Genomic DNA, 21,686 nt, shown 5'->3' on the forward strand with positions numbered 1-21,686 from the left:
CAAAGAATTGACATGCTGCGGAAAATACAACGCAGCGTTTCCGCGCGGTATTTTCCGCACCATGGGCACAGCGGATTTGGTTTTCCATATGTTTACATGGTACTGTAAACCTGATGGAACACTGCTGCGAATCCGCAGCCAAATCCGCACCGTGTGCACATAGCCTAATTCTAAAGGTATGTGCACACGCTGCGGAAAACGCTGCGGATCCGCAGCAGTTTCACATGAGTTTACAGTTCAATGTAAACCTATGGGAAACAAAAATCGCTGTACACATGCTGCAGAAAAACTGCACGGAAACGCAGCGGTTTACATTCCGCAGCATGTCACTTTCTGCGGATTCCGCAGCGGTTTTACAACTGCTCCAATAGAAAATCGCAGTTGTAAAACCGCAGTGAAATGCGCAGAAAAACCGCGGTAAATCCACAGCGGTTTAGCCCTGCGGATTTATCAAATCCTCTGCGGAAAAATCCGCAGAGGACCAGAATACGTGTGCACATCCCTACCCCTAACCCTACCCCTAGTTCTTACCCCAACATTAGTGGGAAAAAAAAATTCTTAATTTTTTTTTTTGTCCCTACCTATGGGGGTGACAAAGGGGGGGGGGGGGTCATTTACTATTTTTTTTATTTTGATCACTGAGATAGGTTATATCTCAGTGATCAAAACTCACTTTGGAACGAATCTGCACATGCGCCCGCCATTTTGGAACATGGCGGCGCCCAGGAAAGAAGACGGCCGGACCCCGGGAGGCCAGGTAAGTATAAGGGGGGGGGGGGGGGGAGATCAGGGCACGGGGGGGTGGATCGGAACACGGGGGGGTGGATTGGAGCACGGGGTGGGGGATCGCTGTGTGTGGGGGGGGGATCGGAGTGAGGGGGGGTTTGATTGGAGCACGGGGGGAGTGATTGGAGCACGGGGGAGCAGAGCACAGGACGGGGGAGCGGAGCACAGGACGCAGGGGAGCGGACCACAGATCGGGGGGCTGGGGGGGCGATCGGTGGGGTGGGGGCACATAAGTGTTTCCAGCCATGGCCGATGATATTGCAGCATCGGCCATGGCTGGATTGTAATATTTCACCAGTTTTTTAGGTGAAATATATTACAAATCGCTCTGATTGGCTGTTGAAAGTGAAACTGCCAATCAGAGCGATCGTAGCCACGGGGGGGGTGAAGCCACCCCCCCTGGGCTAAACTACCACTCCCCCCTGTCCCTGCAGATCGGGTGAAATGGGAGTTAACCCTTTCACCCGATCTGCAGGGACGCGATCTTTCCATGACGCATATGCTGCGTCATGGGTCGGAATGGCACCGACTTTCATGACGCAGCAAATGCGTCAAAGGTCGGGAAGGGGTTAATAGAATCTTTTCTTAGAATATTCACCGGTAATAAAAGGGCCTTGCACATGTTGATCATGAAATTTTCTGATGGATGATCCTCAGTGGCTCGTATATTGTCTATTAAGAATTACGAGAAGCGCATTGCCCTTCTAGTTCTTTGTACCAATTTTCCAGGATCATTTTTTTGTGGAAATTCTCCTATAGTTTCGGAATTTTCACAACTTTTTGAATCTTCTGAGGAAGGAAATGAATATGAATATAAGGATGAGATATCATCGAGATCCATGTCGTCGGATGAATAACCACCTATATAACCAAAAGAATCCATCTCTTCAAAAAATTCCTCAGAGTGAAGACTCTCAGAATGTCCCAATAAGTTGAGGGACCCATTTGATTGATCTGAATTATTTTCTAAATCTTTGAGATAGAATATATTCGTCTTTGGAGAAGGTATAGCATATTTTGGAGAGCACGAAGTTACAGTGGGAAACATCCCTCTAATTTTCTCCAAATTGTAGTCTCTGGTAATATGTATGGCATTAGAAAGGGTATCTTCTCCTGGTAAATAACCAAGTTGCAAACTTACATCATTCCCATTAGGTAGACATTTGGCCCGGTTTAACTGTAGTTTAGTCATGTGTCCTTTAGTGGTGTTATAGCTCAATATATTAGGTGGTTGATGAGGAATTTTGGATTTAAGTGTTGGTATTCTGCTTATCTTAAGGTACCGTCACACTAAGCGACGCTGCAGCGATACCGACAACGATCCGGATCGCTGCAGCGTCGCTGTTTGGTCGCTGGAGAGCTGTCACACAGACCGCTCTCCAGCGACCAACGATCCCGAGGTCCCCGGTAACCGGGTAAACATCGGGTTACTAAGCGCAGGGCCGCGCTTAGTAACCCGATGTTTACCTTGGTTACCATCGTTAAAGTAAAAAAAACAACCACTACATACTTACCTACCGCTTTCTGTCCCCGGCGCTGTGCTTCTCTGCTCTGGCTGTGAGCGCCGGGCAGCCGGAAAGCAGAGCGGTGACGTCACCACTGTGCTTTCCGGCCGCTGTGCTCACAGCCAGTACAGAGAAGCACAGCGCCGAGGGACAGACAGCGGTAGGTAAGTATGTAGTGGTTGTTTTTTTTACTTTAACGATGGTAACCAGGGTAAACATCAGGTTACTAAGTGCGGCCCTGCGCTTAGTAACCCGATGTTTACCCTGGTTACCAGCGAAGACCTCGCTGAATCGGCGTCACACACGCCGATTCAGCGATGTCAGCGGGAGATCCAGCGACGAAACAAAGTTCTGGACTTTCTTCCCCGACCAGCGATATCACAGCAGGGGCCTGATCGCTGCTGCCTGTCACACTGGACGATATCGCTAGCCAGGACGCTGCAACGTCACGGATCGCTAGCGATATCGTCTAGTGTGACGGTACCTTTAGCAGATGGTCGGCGAGAAGTGTCATTCCTGAGAACCTTTCTCTGTTTTCCTTCATTTTGTGTAAACAAGATAACCTTCCTCTCTGGGACCTGCTGTATATGATGAGCCTCTGAGGATTCTCTCATTATCCTGTCAGAATGGAATTCCTTTGACAGGCTTTGCTGCTTTGCAGCACCCCCTTTATAGCAGGAGTCTTTATTACAGATGTCCGACAGCCTATAAGGCTTTGATACCATTGGGTTTTGGCAGTGATCCAATTTATGAGGTAAATGTCCAGTCACTTTTACATCAGGGGAAGGCAGGCCTCCATTAGGCTTCCCTCCGGTATCTCCCCGTCTCGGCAAAGGAAATTTTTTTGATGGGTCATCTTTTATGTTATTATTTCTCAGTCCAGGCATATTCTTACAGGTTTTAGGACCAAATATACCCCAAATAAGTAAGCTGAAGTAGCTCAAAATTGGGGATTATCTGGAGCTATGCAGAAGCACGTCCGCTCCTGTCCCCTGCAAACCACGCCCCCTTTTCTATTGACTTGTATTGTAAAACATAGAACAAACTCAGAGTTGGAAAAAAGCCTGAAAAATGATGTGCTCACTACTTTTAACCTACTTTTAACCGTTTGGAGTCTTTGGAAACCCGAAGTGGTTAAAAGATGCTAAAAAGCCTGAACATATGAACAGCGAATCGTTTGTACATAGACATATACAGTATATGATCATTCTTGTGAGTGTGCAGTTAGAACTTTTTCAGGAGGTTTTCGTGTTGCAGTCCACCTGAAAAAGCCGATGTGTGCACATACCTGCCTGGACTTAACCCTACAAATTGAAAGTGCAATCAGGATCCATTTGTGTTTCTTTATCGCCTCTCATTGGGGGACACAGGAACCATGGGTGTATGCTGCTGCCACTAGGAGGCTGACACTATGCAAATAAAAAAGTTAGCTCCTCCTCTGCAGTGTACACCCCACCGACTGGCATTATACTCTTCAGTTTTAGCTTAGTGTCAGTAGGAGGTGGACACGGGTCTTTCATTAGACCCTTATCTACCTCAATGTGCGTCGTTTTCTTTCAGTTTTCCTCGGAGGGATACAGGGTGAACAGTCACACCTGTATTCCCACAAGCGGACTATGAGTACGGTGTGTACTGCCACCCCGTATCCTCACAGATCCCTCACCAGGACCAAGATCCTGGCACACCAGCGTGCTCAGAAGTCCGGTCCTGGCTCCGTCCCCCACCCACTCGCCCACCAGAGCCTGTCGGTTGGAGGAGACGAGGACGTCCATCAGCCCTGGATGTCTCACCCTCTTTTAAGGTTAGTACGGCGTGGGATGTTTTTTAGGTGAGTATTTCCCCTATCCCATCCCAGATCCTTGTTAGGGGGGGGATTCTTGTTAAGGGCTCCCAGACGGTGACCCTCTCTTACCCGGTCATCGCCTGTAACCTTGCGGCGCGGTCGATATTTTATCGGTGATCCTGGAGCTCCAGCATTTTCCCCATTCTGAGCAGGCTGCGGCGCCTGTTTTCTGGCCGCAGCGCTCTCACCCGTGACCAGCACCTTCTTTCTTGACAGCTCTTGGCTGCTGTTCGCTCCTTTCCGCGGCGCACTATCAGCGCTGCGGTTTTTCACTGGGCACAGTCCTCAGCGCAGCAGCCCTGCAGTCTATCGCGCTGCTTATCGCTGCAGCGCATTGCTCCGGCGCCGCAGGAGGTGGATCTGCGGCGCCCTTCAGCGGCGCAGCCTAGCAGGCTGCGGCGCCTGTGCCGCCAGCCTCCCGTCGCGGCGCATAGCTCCGGCGCTCTATACCGGCGCCGCGGCTCGTTTCCCGGCCGCCGGTTCCTAATTTAAGCCCCGGCTTCGACCGGGGCCTACTTCCGGTCTTCGGATCTGTCTCTTCCGCTTCTGCGGGCGGGCTTTTTTCCCGCCCGACTTACTATGACCTGCCCACCGGCGCCTCTGCGTCTAGCTCCGCCCCCTTCCTCATGGGACACTCGTCTGGTGTGAGCATCGCTTCACACCACAGCAGCAGCCCTTGCAGTGCCTCACGCAGCGCGCCACGCTCCTTCGCCCGCATCTTCTGTGAGCTCAGCACCAGGGGATTTCTCCACCAAGGACAAGTGGGACATCTTCCAGGACCGGGTCCGTGAGTAGCTGCACTGCAGTCTGACACCCCCCTCTGCCCACTGTCCCCTAACCAACTGGCATCTTCAGGGTCCCTCAAAATGTCTTCCTCTAAAGGGGGCCGCTCTCGCCCCCCTACTTCTTCTTCATCTACTACCTTAGTCACGTACTTTGCATGTTCGTCCTGTAACAGCAAACTTCCCTCAGGTCAGTCCTCCCCGCTGTGTCAGTCCTGCAGCAACCCGATTGCTCCCACCGCCCAGGATCCCCCGGCTGTTCCGCCCGAGAGTGATCCCCCCATCCCAGGCTGGGCCGCTTCTCTGTCACAATCGGTGGCCGATTTAACACGGGTGTCTCAAACCCTGGTGTCCGCGCTGGATCGGTTACCCCTGCAGACCCCTGCAGTGGCTAGCGGGTCGCAGGAACCGCCGCCCGAGCCCTCCTTGATTAGCCACAAAAGGTCCAGACAGGAACGTCGGTCTGAGTCCTCTTCGCGTTCCATCTCGCCGCACGGCCCTCCCCCGCGGTTGGTGTCGCACCGTTCCTCCTCCCCTGAGTCAGGCGAGGCTTTATCTGATGCGCCCTCAGAGGAGATGTCGGAGTTGGATCCTAGCCAAATCGCCACCATGAGTGAGTCGGTCCAGAACCTCATTCGGGCTATAAACCAAACCTGTGGCATTAAGGATCCCTCTACGGAACCCGCAGCTCAGGCGGTTTCGTTTAGACGGGCCAAACCACCTTCAAAATTTTTTGCCCCTCATCCTGAATTCGAGGAAATCCTGGCCAGAGAGAGAGAGAATCCGACCAGACGTTTTCAGAGGGGAAAACGCCTGGGGGTGTTATATCCTTTTTCACCAGATCTTACCGCCAATTGGACGGTCTCTCCCTCGGTGGATCCACCTGTGTCCAGGCTGTCCACCAACACGGTGCTCCCACTGTCCGGCGGAGCGTCTCTGAAGGATTCTAACGACAGAGTTATAGAATCCTTCGCAAAATCTGCCTTCGAAGCGGCTTCAGCAGCGCTATGCCCGGCCTTTGCTTCCACTTGGGCCTCAAAATCCATCTCAAAATGGGCCAAGGATCTGCGGCGAGGTATCCTGGACGGAGCTCCTCCCGCGCAATTAGCGGAACTTGCCAACCAGATTTCCCACGCTGGTGAATACCTGGTTTCCGCCTCCCTGGATGTCGCCTCTTGTGCGGCTCAGGCTTCCAGCAATGCCGTTGCCATCCGCCGGACCGTTTGGCTCAAGGCCTGGCAGGCGGACTTGTCCTCCAAAAAGTCCCTCACTAGTCTGCCCTTCCAGGGCTCTCGTCTCTTTGGTTCCCAGCTGGACCAGATCATTAAGGACGCCACTGGGGGCACAAGTTCCCTTCTCCCCCAGGCTAAACCTCGTCGCCCTCCTCCTAGACGGCAGTTTCGCTCGTTCCGGCCTTTTCGTCGCTTCGCTGCATCAAACTCCTTTTCCCAGCAGCAACAGAGGCCACAGGCACGTCAAGAGAAGAAGGCGGTGTCCTTCAGGCCCACTCCGTCCTGGCGTCCTCGCTATTCCCAGGGTAGATCGTCCAGGCCCAGGACTGGAAGATCCACTTCCGCATGACTCTCGGCAAGACTCCAGCCCAACTCCCAGGTTGGGGGGCCGTCTTCTCCGTTTCAGGGACGTCTGGATTTCCGCAGTAGAGGATGCATGGGTCAGGGAAGTTGTGTCTTCGGGATACAAAATAGAGTTCGCCTCCCGACCCAGAGATCGTTTCTTCCAATCTTGTCCTCCAAAAGATCCCGCTTTGGTTCCGGGCTTCTTCGCAGCCATCGCTTCTCTGCTCAAATCCGGGGTAATCGTTCCCGTCCCAGAAAAGGAACGGTACACGGGTTTCTACTGGAACCTCTTTGTGGTACCGAAAAAAGACGGCAAGGTTCGTCCCATTCTGGACCTCAAATTGTTGAACAGGAGGGTTCGCCTGAGACACTTCAGGATGGAATCCCTTCGTTCAGTAATTGCTTCCATGGAGGCTCAGGAATTTCTATGCTCTATAGATATCCAGGACGCCTACCTACATGTTCCAATATTTCCCGGACATCACCGTTTCCTGCGCTTCGCAGTGCAACAAGATCATTTTCAGTTCGTCGCCCTGCCGTTCGGTCTCGCAACCGCGCCAAGGGTGTTCACGAAAATCATGGCGGCGCTGATGGCCATTTTGAGAGTCAGAGGCTTGGTTCTGTTTCCATACCTCGACGACATCCTCATCAAGGCTCCGTCCTTTCTTCAGGCCCACGAAAGCTTGTCCATTGTTCTCGACACCTTATCCCGTTTCGGATGGCTGGTCAACCGGAAGAAGTCCTGCCTTATTCCTTCTCAGCGCATCATCTTTCTGGGCATGCTCTTCGACACTCGTCAGTCCAGAGTCTTCCTTCCCAAGGACAAGAGATCCACCCTTTGTCGGGACATTCTCTTGCTCCAGGGTCCTCGGCCTCCCTCCCTCCGATCGGCCATGAAGGTTCTGGGGAGGATGGTAGCTACCTTGGAAGCGATTCCCTTCGCCCAATTCCATTCTCGACCCCTTCAGCAAGCCATTCTGTCTCAGTGGGACAGGTCGGTCTTCTCCCTGGATCGGCCGATCAGACTCTCCTTTCGGGTCAAGCGGTCTCTCAACTGGTGGCTGACGTCTCCTCTCATCTCCCAGGGCAGGTCCTTCCTTCCGGTTCACTGGCAGGTGGTGACAACGGATGCCAGCCTGATCGGCTGGGGTGCGGTTTTTCGCCACCTGACGGTTCAGGGCCGTTGGTCGCTGCAGGAGTCCGCGCTGCCGATCAACGTCCTCGAAATTCGGGCCATCTTTCTGTCCCTCCGCCACTGGGAAAGGATTCTCAGGGGTCTGCCAGTCCGGATCCAGACGGACAACGCCACGGCTGTGGCATATGTCAACCATCAGGGGGGGACCCGGAGCTCCTTGGCCCTTGCCGAGGTATCCAAGATCCTCCTTTGGGCAGAGGCAACGGTTCCGGTGATATCCGCAGTGCATATCCCCGGCGTGGACAACTGGGCCGCCGACTTCCTCAGTTGTGAGGGCCTCGCGGCAGGGGAATGGTCCTTACATCCGGAGGTCTTCCATCAGATTTGTCTTCGATGGGGAACTCCGGATGTGGATCTCACGGCGTCTCGGATCAACAGGAAGGTTCCACAATTCGTCTCCAGGTCACGCGATCCTCTCGCAGTGGGCGTCGATGCTCTGGCCATTCCTTGGTCACAGTTCGAGCTGCCCTATCTGTTCCCACCCCTTCCATTACTTCCCAAACTGTTGAAGAAGATCAAAGCGGAAGGGGTGCCGGTCATCCTGATCGCCCCGGATTGGCCCAGGAGAGCTTGGTTCGCGGAGCTCGTCAACCTTCTCGCGGACGCTCCCTGGTGCCTTCCAGACAGGCCCGATCTGCTGTCCCAGGGTCCGATCTGCCACCCGAATTCTCGGTCGCTCAGTTTAACGGCGTGGCTGTTGAGACCGCGGTTCTAAGAGCGTCCGGCCTTTCGGACCGGGTGATTCACACCATGATTCAGGCTCGGAAGCCTTCGTCTTCCAGGATCTACTACCGCACCTGGAAGGCCTACTTCCGTTGGTGCGAGTCCAACCGCGTGCCGCCTATGGTTTTTTCCCTGCCTTCTCTTTTGGCCTTCCTTCAGGCAGGACTGGATTCGGGCCTGGCTCTTAGTTCCCTGAAGGGTCAGGTCTCTGCGCTTTCCATCCTCTTTCAGAAGACCTTGGCCTCTCGGCCACAGATTAAGACCTTCTTTCAGGGGGTAGCCCACGCCGTCCCGCCGTACAGGGCCCCTGTGGAGGCATGGGACCTAAACCTGGTACTGGACGTTTTGAAGGTTTCTCCCTTTGAACCTCTTAGGGAGATTCCTCTATCAGTTTTATCTTGGAAGGTGGCCTTTCTTGTGGCCATCACGTCCATTCGCCGCGTTTCCGAGCTGGCGGCACTGTCTTGCCGCCCTCCGTTTTTGGTCATTCACCAGGACAAGGTGGTCTTCCGACCTCCACCTTCTTTTCTTCCTAAGGTGGTTTCCACCTTCCACCTCAACGAGGACATCGTTCTACCTTCCTTTTGTCCAGCTCCGACTCATCCTCTGGAGCGATCGTTGAACAAGCTGGACCTAGTCAGGGCAGTGAGGATTTATCTGGATAGAACATCCTCTTTCCGGAAGACGGATTCATTTTTCGTCATTTCTGATGGCACGCGCAGAGGCCAGCCGGCTTCTAAAGCGACTATTGCTCGCTGGATCAGAACGGCAATTTTGGAGGCTTACCGGGTCAAGAACAGAGTGCCCCCTCCTGGGATTAAGGCTCACTCTACCCGGGCAGTCGGCGCCTCCTGGGCGGTGCACCACAGGGCTTCCGCCCTACAGCTTTGCAAAGCGGCAACTTGGTCTTCCATCCACACGTTCGCCAAATTTTACAAGGTCCATACCTACGCATCGGCGGACGCCAGCCTAGGCAGAAGGATCCTGCAGGCGGCAGTGGTGAGTCCTCTGACCTGATGGAAGTTTGTTTTCCCGCCCTTGGGACTGCTTTGGGACGTCCCATGGTTCCTGTGTCCCCCAATGAGAGGCGATAAAGAAAACAGGATTTTTGGTTGCTTACCGTAAAATCTGTTTCTTGAAGCCTCCATTGGGGGACACAGCTCCCTCCCAATGTTTTCTGTTGTTATCTGTTCTATGACTGTTCTCACGTTACAGTTCTCAAGTTTGTGGTTATGGTTTGTCAACCTTGTTTCATTATCTCCTACTGCTTTCTCACTAACTGAAGAGTATAATGCCAGTCGGTGGGGTGTACACTGCAGAGGAGGAGCTAACTTTTTTATTTGCATAGTGTCAGCCTCCTAGTGGCAGCAGCATACACCCATGGTTCCTGTGTCCCCCAATGGAGGCTTCAAGAAACAGATTTTACGGTAAGCAACCAAAAATCCTGTTTTTTTGCTTTATTTGTATGTATGCTAAATGGAAAATGCTTGTCTGTCCAAGGTTTTCCACAGTAAAATCTGGTTTCTGTGTGCTTTCTTGCCTTCATGGTGTGTATAATCCCTTTTTGTATTCCTTGTACCCTGCCCTTTTTTAGAGTGACCACTCTGGTGATGCAGGACATTCTCATAGGTGGACATCACTGGAGCTAGTGAAAGGCACTTACACAACTGATGAGTCGCCCAGTGATATTGCGGAAATTAGGCTGGATAAAGCTGTCCCTCTGAAGGTACCAATAGTCAATTACACCGTGTTATATTGGAATGTAATTTTTTATAGAATTGACATTAAAACAATTTGCTTCCCTTCCACAGGAGAACATGAAATACGCAGTGCGCCTGAGAAATTATGGGAGCCGCACAGCTAACGGCGATGGTGGAATGACCACAGTTCAGTGTCCCGATGGTGTGACGTTCACATTCAGCTCCTGCAGTCTGAGTAGTAACGGTACTAACCAAACCAGGGGGCAAATCCCACAGGTGTTATACTACAGGTATGTTACTTGTGTCATGTAACTGCTGTGCTTGCGCGCCACCATTGCCTGCAATCTTTGAACAGGTAGCCACCATTTCTCAATGAACTCATTTACTTGCTGTTACTTTATTGTTTTTCCATGTATGCATGGTAGAAGCGAATATGACGGAGACCTTCAGTCACAACTGTTAAGTAGAGCCAATGAAGAGGACAAAAACTGCAGCCGGGCACTTTCTGTGGTTAATGCCGTGACGAGGTCCGCCAAGGACCTGCTGCATCGAGCACTCGCTGTTGATGGTAAGTTGTGCTTAATTCTTCCACCGTCCATATTTGACCTCTCTAATTCTTGGGATTCAAGCCCCAAGAATCAAGTAAGAGCATGGACGTGTTCGCTGTGATATCAGTCTCTTAATTTCCTTTTTTCTCCTTAGCTGATGACATTCCAGAACTGCTTAGCTCTTCCAGTCTATTTTCTTTGCTGCTCCCTCTTCTGATAGCTTATATTGGACCAGTAGCAGCTGCAATTCCAAAAGTAAGTCTGGTTTCTTGCCCAACCGCTCTTTAGCGTCTGAATGCTGTAACATAGTTTGTCTTCTGTTTTGGAGTTGCTCCATTTTGTGTTACTGTTGATACGACTGATTGACAATTATTTTAACTTGTATTCTAGGCAGCTGTGGAGGTTTTTGGTCTTGTGCAGCAATTACTACCATCCGTTGCAATTTTGAACCAGAAGTATGCACCTCCTCTCTTCAACCCAAATCAATCCACTGACAGTACAACCGGCAATCAGCCTGAGCAGCTCTCTGCATGTACTACCTCCAATCACTATGCCGTGGTGGAAAGCGAGCACCCATACAAAGCCGCCAGTGTGATGCAATATAAGGTAAGCATTTCCATCTGATATTAATTCAGAAGCATGTCAAGCTCCCATTAGCCCCTTCATGACAGGGCGATTTGTCTGCTTTTTCGCTTTTTCCTTCCTTTCTTCCAAGAGCCCAAACTTTAATTTTTTTTCTCATTTAATATAACCTTATGAATTCTCGTTTTTTTTGCGCGACAAGTTGTACTTTTGCCTGACACCATTCATGGTACCACATAGTGTACTGGAAAAGGGGGGAAAATGCAAATGCATTGAAATTGCAATAAAAAAGAAAAATGTCACAATTTTTTTCCCCCTCATTTACCATATTCACTATATGATAAAACTGACCTTTCATTTGATTCTCCAGGTCAGTACAAGTACGCAGATATCAGACAAGTATAGCGTTTTTTTTTTCAGTAATTGAAAAAAATAATTGCCTTTGCCACCATTTTCAGAGTCCCTTAACGTTTTCATTTCTTGGGATATGGGGGGCTGTGTGAGGTCTTAGTTACAGTTTTGAGCGCCTGTTATTGCATTTTATTACAATGTAGCAGTGGACAAAAAAAAACTCTTAATTTTGGTGGTTTTGATTTATTCTCGTTACTCAGTTTGCCGATCGAAATAATTTATTTTATATTTTGATAGGACTTTTACGAGCGCAGCGATACCAAATAGGTATATCTTTAAAAATCTTTTTATTAATAGAATAAAGATGGGAGGGTGATTAGAACTTTTTTTCTTTTCCTTTTTAAAAACTTTTTCACTTTTTACTGTATTTAATAGTCCTCTTAGGATACTTGTGCTTTACATAGCAGTGCATCAACACTACTATGTTCACCGAAAATTGTGATCTCTTATGAACGCCAGCCACATCCTGGCTTTCACAGGAGGATTGTAATGGGGGGTCATCAGCTGACCTCCGGCTTTCACAGCAACCTGCGGTCACGGGCACGGCGTCAATGGGAGTATGGAACGATGCGCCCATCCCTCCTTCCAGCTAATGTTAAATGCCGCTGTCCGAGATCAGGTTCTACTGCTTGGCAATCTGTGGCTTTTGGAGGAACATGGCTGATTAGCTCAGTCATTATGTGCGGGTTAAGATTCGGGCTTGGTGTGCGAGCCCGCATCAAAGGCAGGGATATGACATAAGTTTACATTGTGTCATGAAGGGGTTAAAGAAATTTGGATATCCTAAAACACAGATATTTTGGGGAGAAATGAAAGATTGGGCATATGGATAGATTTGACCAGGCCCTTAAATGTTGTTTCGGAGGAATTAAGCTCCTACCAGAGGGTTCTGAATGCGATTACCTGACAGTCCATGTGTCTGAGCACCTCACTGTCATAATTAATGTCCTTCTCTGTCCTTTCAGGTGTCTTTCCCAGAGTGTGTTAGGTGGGTGTCAGTGGAGTTTGACCCCCAGTGTGGCACCGCTCAGTCTGAAGATGTTTTGCGCCTCATGATCCCGGGACGAAATGCACATTTCTCAGGTTTTGGACCAAAGTTTCCCGTTCATGAAAATCTTAATTCCTGGGTTGAACTTAAGAAATTTTCAGGCTCCTCTGGATGGCCATCTGCTGTCTTAATACTGCCAGGTAAATTATAATGGTTTTTTTTTCTGGCTGTATAACTTGAAGGTAAAACAAATAAAGGAATACCAGCCATTTTTGCCATGATTGACCTTACTTTTCAGATATGTTATGACTTTCAGGTTTTTTTATTCTGTTCTTGCAACCAATGCCAAGGGTTGATTTCAATGGTAGAACTTTGTCTTTAACGTGTATCTCATAATCTAAAGGCCCCTTCACATTAAGCGACGCTGCAGCGATACCGACAACGTTCCGGATCGCTGCAGCGTCGCTGGAGAGCTGTCACACAGACCGCTCTCCAGCGACCAACGATGCCGGTAACCAGGGCCGCGCTTAGTAACCCGATGTTTACCCTGGTTACCATCCTAAAAGTACTGCACTCCTCCTGTACTGTCTGTGAGCACAGCGGCCGGAAAGCAGAGCGGTGACGTCACCGCTCTGCTTTCCGGCTGACCGACGCTCACAGCCAGTACAGGAGGAGTGCAGAGCACAGTGCCGGGGACAGACAGCGGTAGGTAAGTATGTAGTGTTTGTTTTTTTTACTTTTAGGATGGTAACCAGGGTAAACATCGGGTTACTAAGCGCGGCCCTGCGCTTAGTTACCCGATGTTTACCCTGGTTACCAGTGAAGACATCGCTGGATCGGTGTCACACGCCGATCCAGCGATGTCCACGGGAGATCCAGCGACGAAATAAAGTTCTGGACTTTGTTCAGCGACCAACGATCTCCCAGCAGGGGCCTGATCGTTGGTCGCTGTCACACATAGCGATTTCCTTAACGATATCGTTGCTACGTCACAAAAAGCAACGATATCGTTAACAATATCGTTATGTGTGAAGGTACCTTAAGCCTTGTCTCCTGCTGGGTCTGATGAGAAGGAGATCTGATTTGATTAGCGGCTGCCTCCTAATCTTCTGTCTTCATTGCTTGGTGTTCTCCTCCTCTGATAGACAGCATTATATTTATTAATTACTAAAATGTAGAGTGCTGCTGAGTGCCGCCCACTTTCCAGCTAGCGAGGATAGAAAATGATAGCATGAAAAGATTGATATAAAGGGTCCTTTTTTTTTTTATAGGGTTCTTCAGTATTCACTGCTCGGACATTTCCTTCTTAAATGCTGCTGATCCCTAAGTAAAATAAAAAATACCATTTGTTGCTCGCATCCCACACCCATGTCATTTCAGCGGTTGTCACGTGAGCACTGCAGCCAATCAGCAGTTGTTAATGGTCTCCATCGCTCACACTTCCCTCACTAAAACTCGAATATCTGGGTAAAGTGTGAGTGCCGCAGCGCATTAGCAGCAACTAATTGACTGCAGCGCTCTCGTGACATAACACTATTATGTGCAGGAACAGTGTGTGTATGTAACATATTTTGTGTCAGCAGGAAATCCCACCACTTGTTTTCTTCATATGTGAATTCGCGTCTTAGGACACTAGAGTTGCTAATGTACATCATTTAAACGTCAGAGTCTCCTGATTAACTGTAATCTTTGTGTATATGTTTTCAGGAAATGAGGCTTTGTTCTCTCTTGAAACTGCATCAGACTACGTTAAAGATGAAAAGGCCTGTTTTTATGGCTTCAAGTGTTTTACTATTGGATATGAATGTAGTCCAGGAACTGATGAGGTCAGTACCATTACTAAGCATTGCGGCAGAGTGAACTGCGTCAATTATATCAGAAACAAGAGTTAGGATAGCAATAGTGTTATATAGGTCGGACATTATGTTCAGTTCAAGATATATGCAGCAATGATTTAATGAAATGTACTTGCGTATTCACTGTACATCAGGAACAATTGGATAGCTCTATACCACAATAGTATATTCTTCCTTGAACGGTAGCTTGCTACAATGGGCTTGTCACTGGGGCCTTAGACTGCCTGTCTGATTTCCCTACCTGCACTTCAGGGGCCTCGCTCCTGCACAGCTTGGACTGTGGTCAGCTCTGTGTGGCAGTGGGGATACCGTAATGCTTGTAGGTAAAGCAGACACGCAGTCTTATAGATCTATGAAAATCTCAAATTCAGCATTCTTTCCTGAAGGAGAACATAGCACTCAGAAATGAGTGCCCGACAGATCAAGGTCTAGCACTCCTCTCCCTGTGACTGCGATATACAAAGACTGTGTGCACGCTATGAAAATGCTGCTTCCCCCCTTAAACATAGTTGAGAGATTTGTAACGTAGTTATTGAGTACAGATCTATGTACTTGTTAATGGGTTCCTGTCGCTTCCAAAAACTATTTACATGCATGTAATTTGGGTTTCAATCCTGTCTTGCTGGCTGAAGCTGCAGCTACTGGGAGGAAATGGTGTTAGATTCTGCCTGCAGCTGCTGGCTTCCAGTCATCGGTGCGAAGCAAGGAGCTGTTAGTTTATCGCTCAGTATAAACAGAGTTTATCTGTAGACAATCTGTGGAAAAGTGTTTCCTAACTGGTTCCACAGCTGTTATTTTTATTCTGTGGATAGTTGGTAAATGCAGGACATACTAACGAGAAGTGATGTCATTTCTTTTGTTGTCTATTTGTTGGATAGATTTTTTTTTTATACTGTAATGCAGGTATTCTGATTGTCTGGTGTCCTTTTAGGGGATTATTCTGCTGGAGAAAGAATTGGCCAACCTGGGAGGCATATGTGCTGCTGCTTTAATGAAAAAAGATCTGGCTCTTCCCATTGGTAAGATAATAACTCACCAGGCAATATGCTATATACTATAATACAGATATTAAAAGGAACCTGTCAACATGAGAAACACAATTTATAATCACTATATCGGCAGGTAAATCAAGTAGATAAATAGTGTTTAAAGGGAAGCGGTCTCCAGGTTTTTCCCATATAACCTACAGCCACCAATTTTCAGCCCCATGTGACTACATTCTATATTGCGGTATATGTGACTACAATTCGCCCTGCAAGGCAAAAAAAAACACCTATGGGGCGGTCCGGTCTCTGTTATGATCACCATCATCCTCTTCTTTGTGTGGATGACGTGTGCTTTGTCATCCACACAGTGTTCCCCTTCGCGCTCCTGTGCTGGCACACTTCTCTCTGCCTTGCAGAGAGCAGAACAAAGTATAGGTCTTCAAATGCGTGGGGAAAGGCCAAAGAGAGCAGACTCATGTGCATTACAGTACTTTGCTCTGCCCTCGCAGGGCAGAGAGAAGTGCGCCTGCACAGAGTGCGAAGAGGAACACTGTGCATGATGTTGGACACGTAATCCATAGCAGAGGAGGACAGCGATCGCAAGAAGAGAGGCAGTGACGGAGCAAGACAAGCGATGCCCATTGGATAGGCCTGCTTCGTAAGTGAGTATAATAAAAGGTGGATGTTTTTTGCCTTGCAGGGCGAATTGTAGTCATATATGTACAGCATTTTGGAATGCTGTTACGTGGGACTGAAAGGTGGTGGCTACAGGGAAAACCTGGTGGCAGATTCTTTTGAAATCATGTCTGGCTGGCTTACAGGAGCAGTGGCTACAGGGAGGAAAGGAAGTTCTGTTCTCCCTGCAGCTAATTGCTTCCAGCTCTTGTAGAGGGCTGTTAGTCACCTCTCATGAGAGAGCACGGCTGTAATCACTCCAAGGTACATTGATTGACAGCCTGCTCTATGCACACACTCTGCAGATGAGGCTGTTAATTTAAAGTGCCAGGAAGTGATTACAGCGCGCTTGCTATGTAGTGAGCGATGCCCTGCACCATCTCCTTGACCGCAAGAAAGTGAGTACCTTATTTTTCTTCTTGTTGCCATTGCTCCAGTAACGCTACGTTCACATTTGCGCTGTTGGGTGCAGCGTCGTCGACGCATACCGAAACATGCGTCATGCGCCCCTATCTTTAACATGGGGGGGTGCATGGACATGTGCTGGTATGCGTTGTTTTGCGTTTTTTTATGACGCGTCATATTGACGCACAGACAGGGCGCAGAGGACGCTACTTGTAGCGTTTTCCCTGCACCGAAATTCCTGCTCTGTACAATCTTATGACAACGCATTGGTCGCAAAATGCTGCGTTGTGTACATGCGTTGTTGGTTGCGTTGCCGACGCTGCACCCAACAACTCAAATGTGAACGTTACCTAAGCCGGCTGCACGGCGTTTAAATGAGTTACCTGCAGATTACCATTTTATCTGCAGGTAAATAGAATTTCTGGAAGCGACCGTTTCCCTTTAAGTACAGTCATCTCCTAGAGACTAATCAGATAGAATAGTAGGCACAGAACATACACTTTATAGACCTCCTGCCACCCTCTTTGCTACTTTGAAGTTCATATGAAATTAATTTGCTGGTGCGGTCCTTTAATCGGTTTTACAAATTGAGGTGGGTTTGGTCCCAATGTCAAAGCCTGAATAGAAAAGAGAGGAAGAAAAAAATGTGCCAGGACTAAAGTACCGTATATACTCGATTTATAAGCCGAGTTTTTCAGCACACTTTTTTGTGCTGAAAACACCCCCCCCCCCCCCCCCAGCCCCCCCCCTCCCTCGGCTAATACTAAAGTGAGATGTCCAGAAGAGGAGTGGCAGCGGCGGAGCAGCGGGTCACATTAGGCAGCAGACGGCTGCTGTGGCTAACTCCTCTGCCCGCTGCTAAAGAGAAATAAATATTCACTGCACTGGCAATGAGTCTTCCTTTCTCTGTAATAATGCGCAAGGCTCAGCCGCAGCATCTGGCTCCTGCAGCTGCCGGGCGGTCACGTGTGCATATTCATTTCTCTTAAGTAGCGGCACACGTGACTGCCCGCCAGCTAATACTCTGCACGCTACTTAATACTCACTGCCCTCCTTGCACATGGTTCTGGCGTGGGGAATGGTGAGTTTTCTGTCAGCTGTGCTCTGCTTGTGAGCAGTAGGGTTGAGCGAAACGGGTCGAACATTTTCAAAAGTCGCCGACTTTTGGCGAAGTCGAGTTTCATGAAACCCGATCCGACCCCTGTGCGTGGTCGGCCATGCGGTACGCGACTTTCGCGCCAAAGTCGCGTTTCAATGACTCGAAAAGCGCCATTTCTCAGCCAATGAAGGTAAACGCAGAGTGTGGGCAGCGTGATGACATAGGTCCTGGTCCCCACCATCTTAGAGAAGGGCATTGCAGTGATTGGCTTGCTGTCTGCGGCGTCACAGGGGCTATAAAGGGGAGTTCCCGCCGACCGCCATGTTACTGCTGCTGATCTGAGCTTAGGGAGAGGTTGCTGCCGCTTCGTCAGAAGCAGGGATAGCGTTAGGCAGGGTCCATTAACCACAAAACCTCTTGTGCTGTAGCGATTTCCACTGCCCAACACCACCTTCGGTGTGCAGGGACAGTGGAAGCTCCTTTTTTTTTTTTTTTTTTCCTCAGCGCTGTAGCTCATTGGGCTGCCCTAGAAGGCTCCCTGATAGCTGCATTGCTGTGTGTACGCCGCTGTGCAAAGCAACTGCTTTTTTCAAAGCACAAATCCTCTTGTTCCTTCCTTTCTGCACAGCTATCTTGTTTGTTTGTCCACACTTTTTATTTAATTTGTGCATCAGTCCACTCCTTATTGCTGCCTGCCATACCTGGCTGAGATTACTGCAGGGAGATAGTAATTGAAGGACAGTTCCTTTTTTTTTTTTTTTTTTTGTGGGAGATTAAGATTGACATTTCTGCTAGAGTGCCATCTCTGTCTGTGTCATCTCTCACTCAGTGGGCCATAGAAAGCCTATTTATTTTTTTGCTTGATTTGGGTTCCAAAATCTACCAGAAAAAATCACAACATCAATCAGTGGGAGAAAAATATTGGCCTCAGGGCTTGTGTGCCACTCCTTACTCCTGTGTGTGCCATCTCTCACTCAGTGGGCCATAGAAAGCCTATTAATTTTTTTGCTTGATTTGGGTTCTAAATTCTACCTGAAAAAATCAATAAATCAATCAGTGGGAGATTAATATTGGCCTTTGGGCTTGTGTGCCAGTCCTAAGCGTGCCATCTCTCTCTCTCTCAGATAGTGGGCCATAGAAAGCCTATTTTTTTTATTATTTTATTGGGTTTATAAATTTTCCCTGGAAAAAAAAAAAAAAGTGGGAGATTAATATTGGCCTCTGGGCTTGTGTGCCAGTCCTGAGCGTGCCATCTCTCTCACAAATAGTGGGCCATAGAAAGCCTATTTATTTTTTGGGTTGATTTGGGTTCCTAATTCTACCTGAAAAAATCAATCAATCAATCAGTGGGAGAAAAATATTGGCCTCAGGGCTTGTGTGCCACTCCTTACTCCTGTGTGTGCCATCTCTCACTCAGTGGGCCATAGAAAGCCTATTAATTTTTTTTGCTTGATTTGGGTTCCAAAATCTACCTGAAAAAAATCACTAAATCAATCAGTGGGAGATTAATATTGGCCTCTGGGCTTGTGTGCCACTCCTGACTCCTGTGTGCGTCATCTGTCACTCAGTGGGCCCTAGAAAGCCTATTTTTTGTTTTATTTGTTTTCTAAATTCTCCCTGAAACAATCATTTTATTTTCTTTGGTTTCTAAATTATTCCTGAAAAAAATCATTATTTTGTTTTTTTTTTTTTCTCTCAAGTCTCCCTGAAAAAAAAAAAAAAAAAATCTGTGGGAGATTCATATTGCCCCTTCTGCTTGTGTGCCAGTCTTGACTCCTGGGTGTGCCATCTTTCTCTCTCTCTCCCCAATTGTGGGCCATAGAAAGCCTATTAATTTTTTTACTTGATTTGGGTTCCAAAATCTACCAAAAAAAATAACTAAATCAATCGGTGGGAGATTAATACTGGCCTCTGGGCTTGTGTGCCACTCCTGACTCCTGTGTGCGTCCTCTCTCACTCAGTGGGCCCTACAAAGCCTTTTTTTTTTTTTTTTCCTAAATTCTCCCTGAAACAATCATTTCATTTTATTTGTTTTATAAATTCTTCTGTAAAAAATAATTTTTTTTTAATTTTTTTTTTTTTTCTGAAGTCTCCCTTTTAAAAAAAAAACAAACACAAATCAGTGGGAGATAAATATTTACATTTGCGCTTCAGTGACAGTCCTGCGTGTGTGCCATCTCATTTGTTGCCAACAACAACAGAGTGTGTAACATTGTGGCTGATTTTCGTTGTGGTCTCACCCACCTGTAAAGGGGTAGCTAAATCATACTGAAGTTATAGCTCACCGTGTAAGTTGTGTGACAGCAACAAATACCGTTCGTTTGGTAACGTTTTTAAAACAATGAGGAAGTCTGGTGGAAGAGGTCGTGGCCGGGGGCGTTCATTGTCAGCTGGTAATGAGGGTAGTGGTAGTGGTGGAGCATCAGCTGGTCGTGGGAAAAAAAATATTGCACCTAAGTCTGGAGCTGTGGAGCCAGGTTCGTCGTCTGGCTACACAAGGCCTCGAACGCTCCCTTTTCTGGGAGTAGGAAAACCGCTTTTAAAGCCGGAGCAGCAAGAGCAAGTTTTGGCTTATCTTGCTGACTCAGCCTCTAGCTCTTTTGCCTCCTCTCGTGAAACTGGTAAATGTCAAAGCAGCGCGTCGTTAGTGGATGTTCACGGTCAGGGACAAGTCGCTTCCTTGTCCTCTTCAGCAAAAACAACAACAGAGAAGAATGCAGCAGGCGACACAACGGGTTACTCCATGGAGCTCTTTACACATACCGTCCCTGGCTTAGAAAGTGAAGCAGTTAACAGTCCATGCCCATTACAAGTTGAATCTGACATGGAGTGCACTGATGCACAGCCACAGCCAGACTACTATGCTGGTCCTTTGACTCAGACCACAACATTGCCCTCGCAGGGTAATGATCAAGAATCAGACCCTGATGAGACTATGTTGCCCCATCACGAACGCTATACCACCGACCGACACGGTGACACAGACGAAGTTGCACACGAGCTACAAGAAGAGGTAATAGATGACCCAGTTCTTGACCCCGATTGGCAGCCATTGGGGGAACAGGGTGCAGGCGGCAGCAGTTCTGAAGCGGAGGAGGAGGGGCCGCAGCAGGCATCAACATCGCAACAGGTTCCATCTGCCGGGCCCGTATCTTGCCCAAAACGCGTGGCAAAGCCAAAACCTGTTGGAGGACAGCGTGGCCATCCGGTTAAAGCTCAGTCTGCAATGCCTGAAAAGGTATCCGATGCTAGAAAGAGTGCAGTCTGGCATTTTTTTAAACAACATCCAATTGATCAGCGCAAAGTCATCTGTCAAAAATGTTCAACTACCTTAAGCAGAGGACAGAATCTGAAAAGTCTCAATACAAGTTGCATGCATAGACATTTAACCACCATGCATTTGCAAGCCTGGACTAACTACCAAACGTCCCTTAAGGTTGTAGCACCCTCGGCCAATGAAGCTAGTCAGCAACGCAACATCCCTTCCGGCAGTGTAGGGCCACCATTTTCCGCACCACCTGCAGTATCTGTGCAGGTTTCTTTGCCAGGCCAAAGCAGTCAGGGTCAGGGAATCGCCAGTTTCGTAGTAGGAAACACTGCATCTAGGGCACCGGCGGCAACAATACCATCTCCCACCGTCTCTCAGTCTGCCATGTCCACCGGCACCCCCGCTAGTTCCACGATCTCCAGCTCTCCAGTCCAGCTCACCCTACATGAGACTATGGTTAGAAAAAGGAAGTACTTAGCCTCGCATCCGCGTACACAGGGTTTGAACGCACACATAGCTAGACTAATCTCGTTAGAGATGATGCCCTACCGGTTAGTTGAAAGCGAAGCTTTCAAAGCCCTGATGGACTACGCTGTACCACGCTACGAGCTACCCAGTCGACACTTTTTTTCCAGAAAAGCCATCCCAGCCCTCCACCAGCATGTTAAAGAGCGCATCGTCCATGCACTCAGGCAATCTGTGAGCACAAAGGTGCACCTGACAACAGATGCATGGACCAGTAGGCATGGCCAGGGAC

The 21,686-nt window shown here is 48.6% G+C and overlaps 1 protein-coding gene across 16 annotated transcripts in view; it reads left to right on the top strand.

Annotated features, from left to right (window-relative positions):
* Window positions 1-21,686, top strand: part of MYCBP2 (MYC binding protein 2) — a 380,821-nt gene that overhangs the window by 224,655 nt on the left and 134,480 nt on the right. For all 16 annotated transcript variants that reach the window (XM_069758078.1, XM_069758080.1, XM_069758086.1 and 13 more), the window contains 8 exons: window positions 10,006-10,137; window positions 10,223-10,401; window positions 10,537-10,679; window positions 10,814-10,914; window positions 11,050-11,265; window positions 12,618-12,840; window positions 14,348-14,466; window positions 15,428-15,515. In XM_069758078.1, the coding sequence (XP_069614179.1) occupies window positions 10,006-10,137; window positions 10,223-10,401; window positions 10,537-10,679; window positions 10,814-10,914; window positions 11,050-11,265; window positions 12,618-12,840; window positions 14,348-14,466; window positions 15,428-15,515 (1,201 nt within the window). The remainder of the gene's footprint in view (window positions 1-10,005; window positions 10,138-10,222; window positions 10,402-10,536; window positions 10,680-10,813; window positions 10,915-11,049; window positions 11,266-12,617; window positions 12,841-14,347; window positions 14,467-15,427; window positions 15,516-21,686) is intronic.

This window comes from Ranitomeya imitator, chromosome 3 (assembly GCF_032444005.1).
Source record: "Ranitomeya imitator isolate aRanImi1 chromosome 3, aRanImi1.pri, whole genome shotgun sequence".
NCBI classification, from domain to species: Eukaryota; Metazoa; Chordata; class Amphibia; order Anura; family Dendrobatidae; genus Ranitomeya; species Ranitomeya imitator.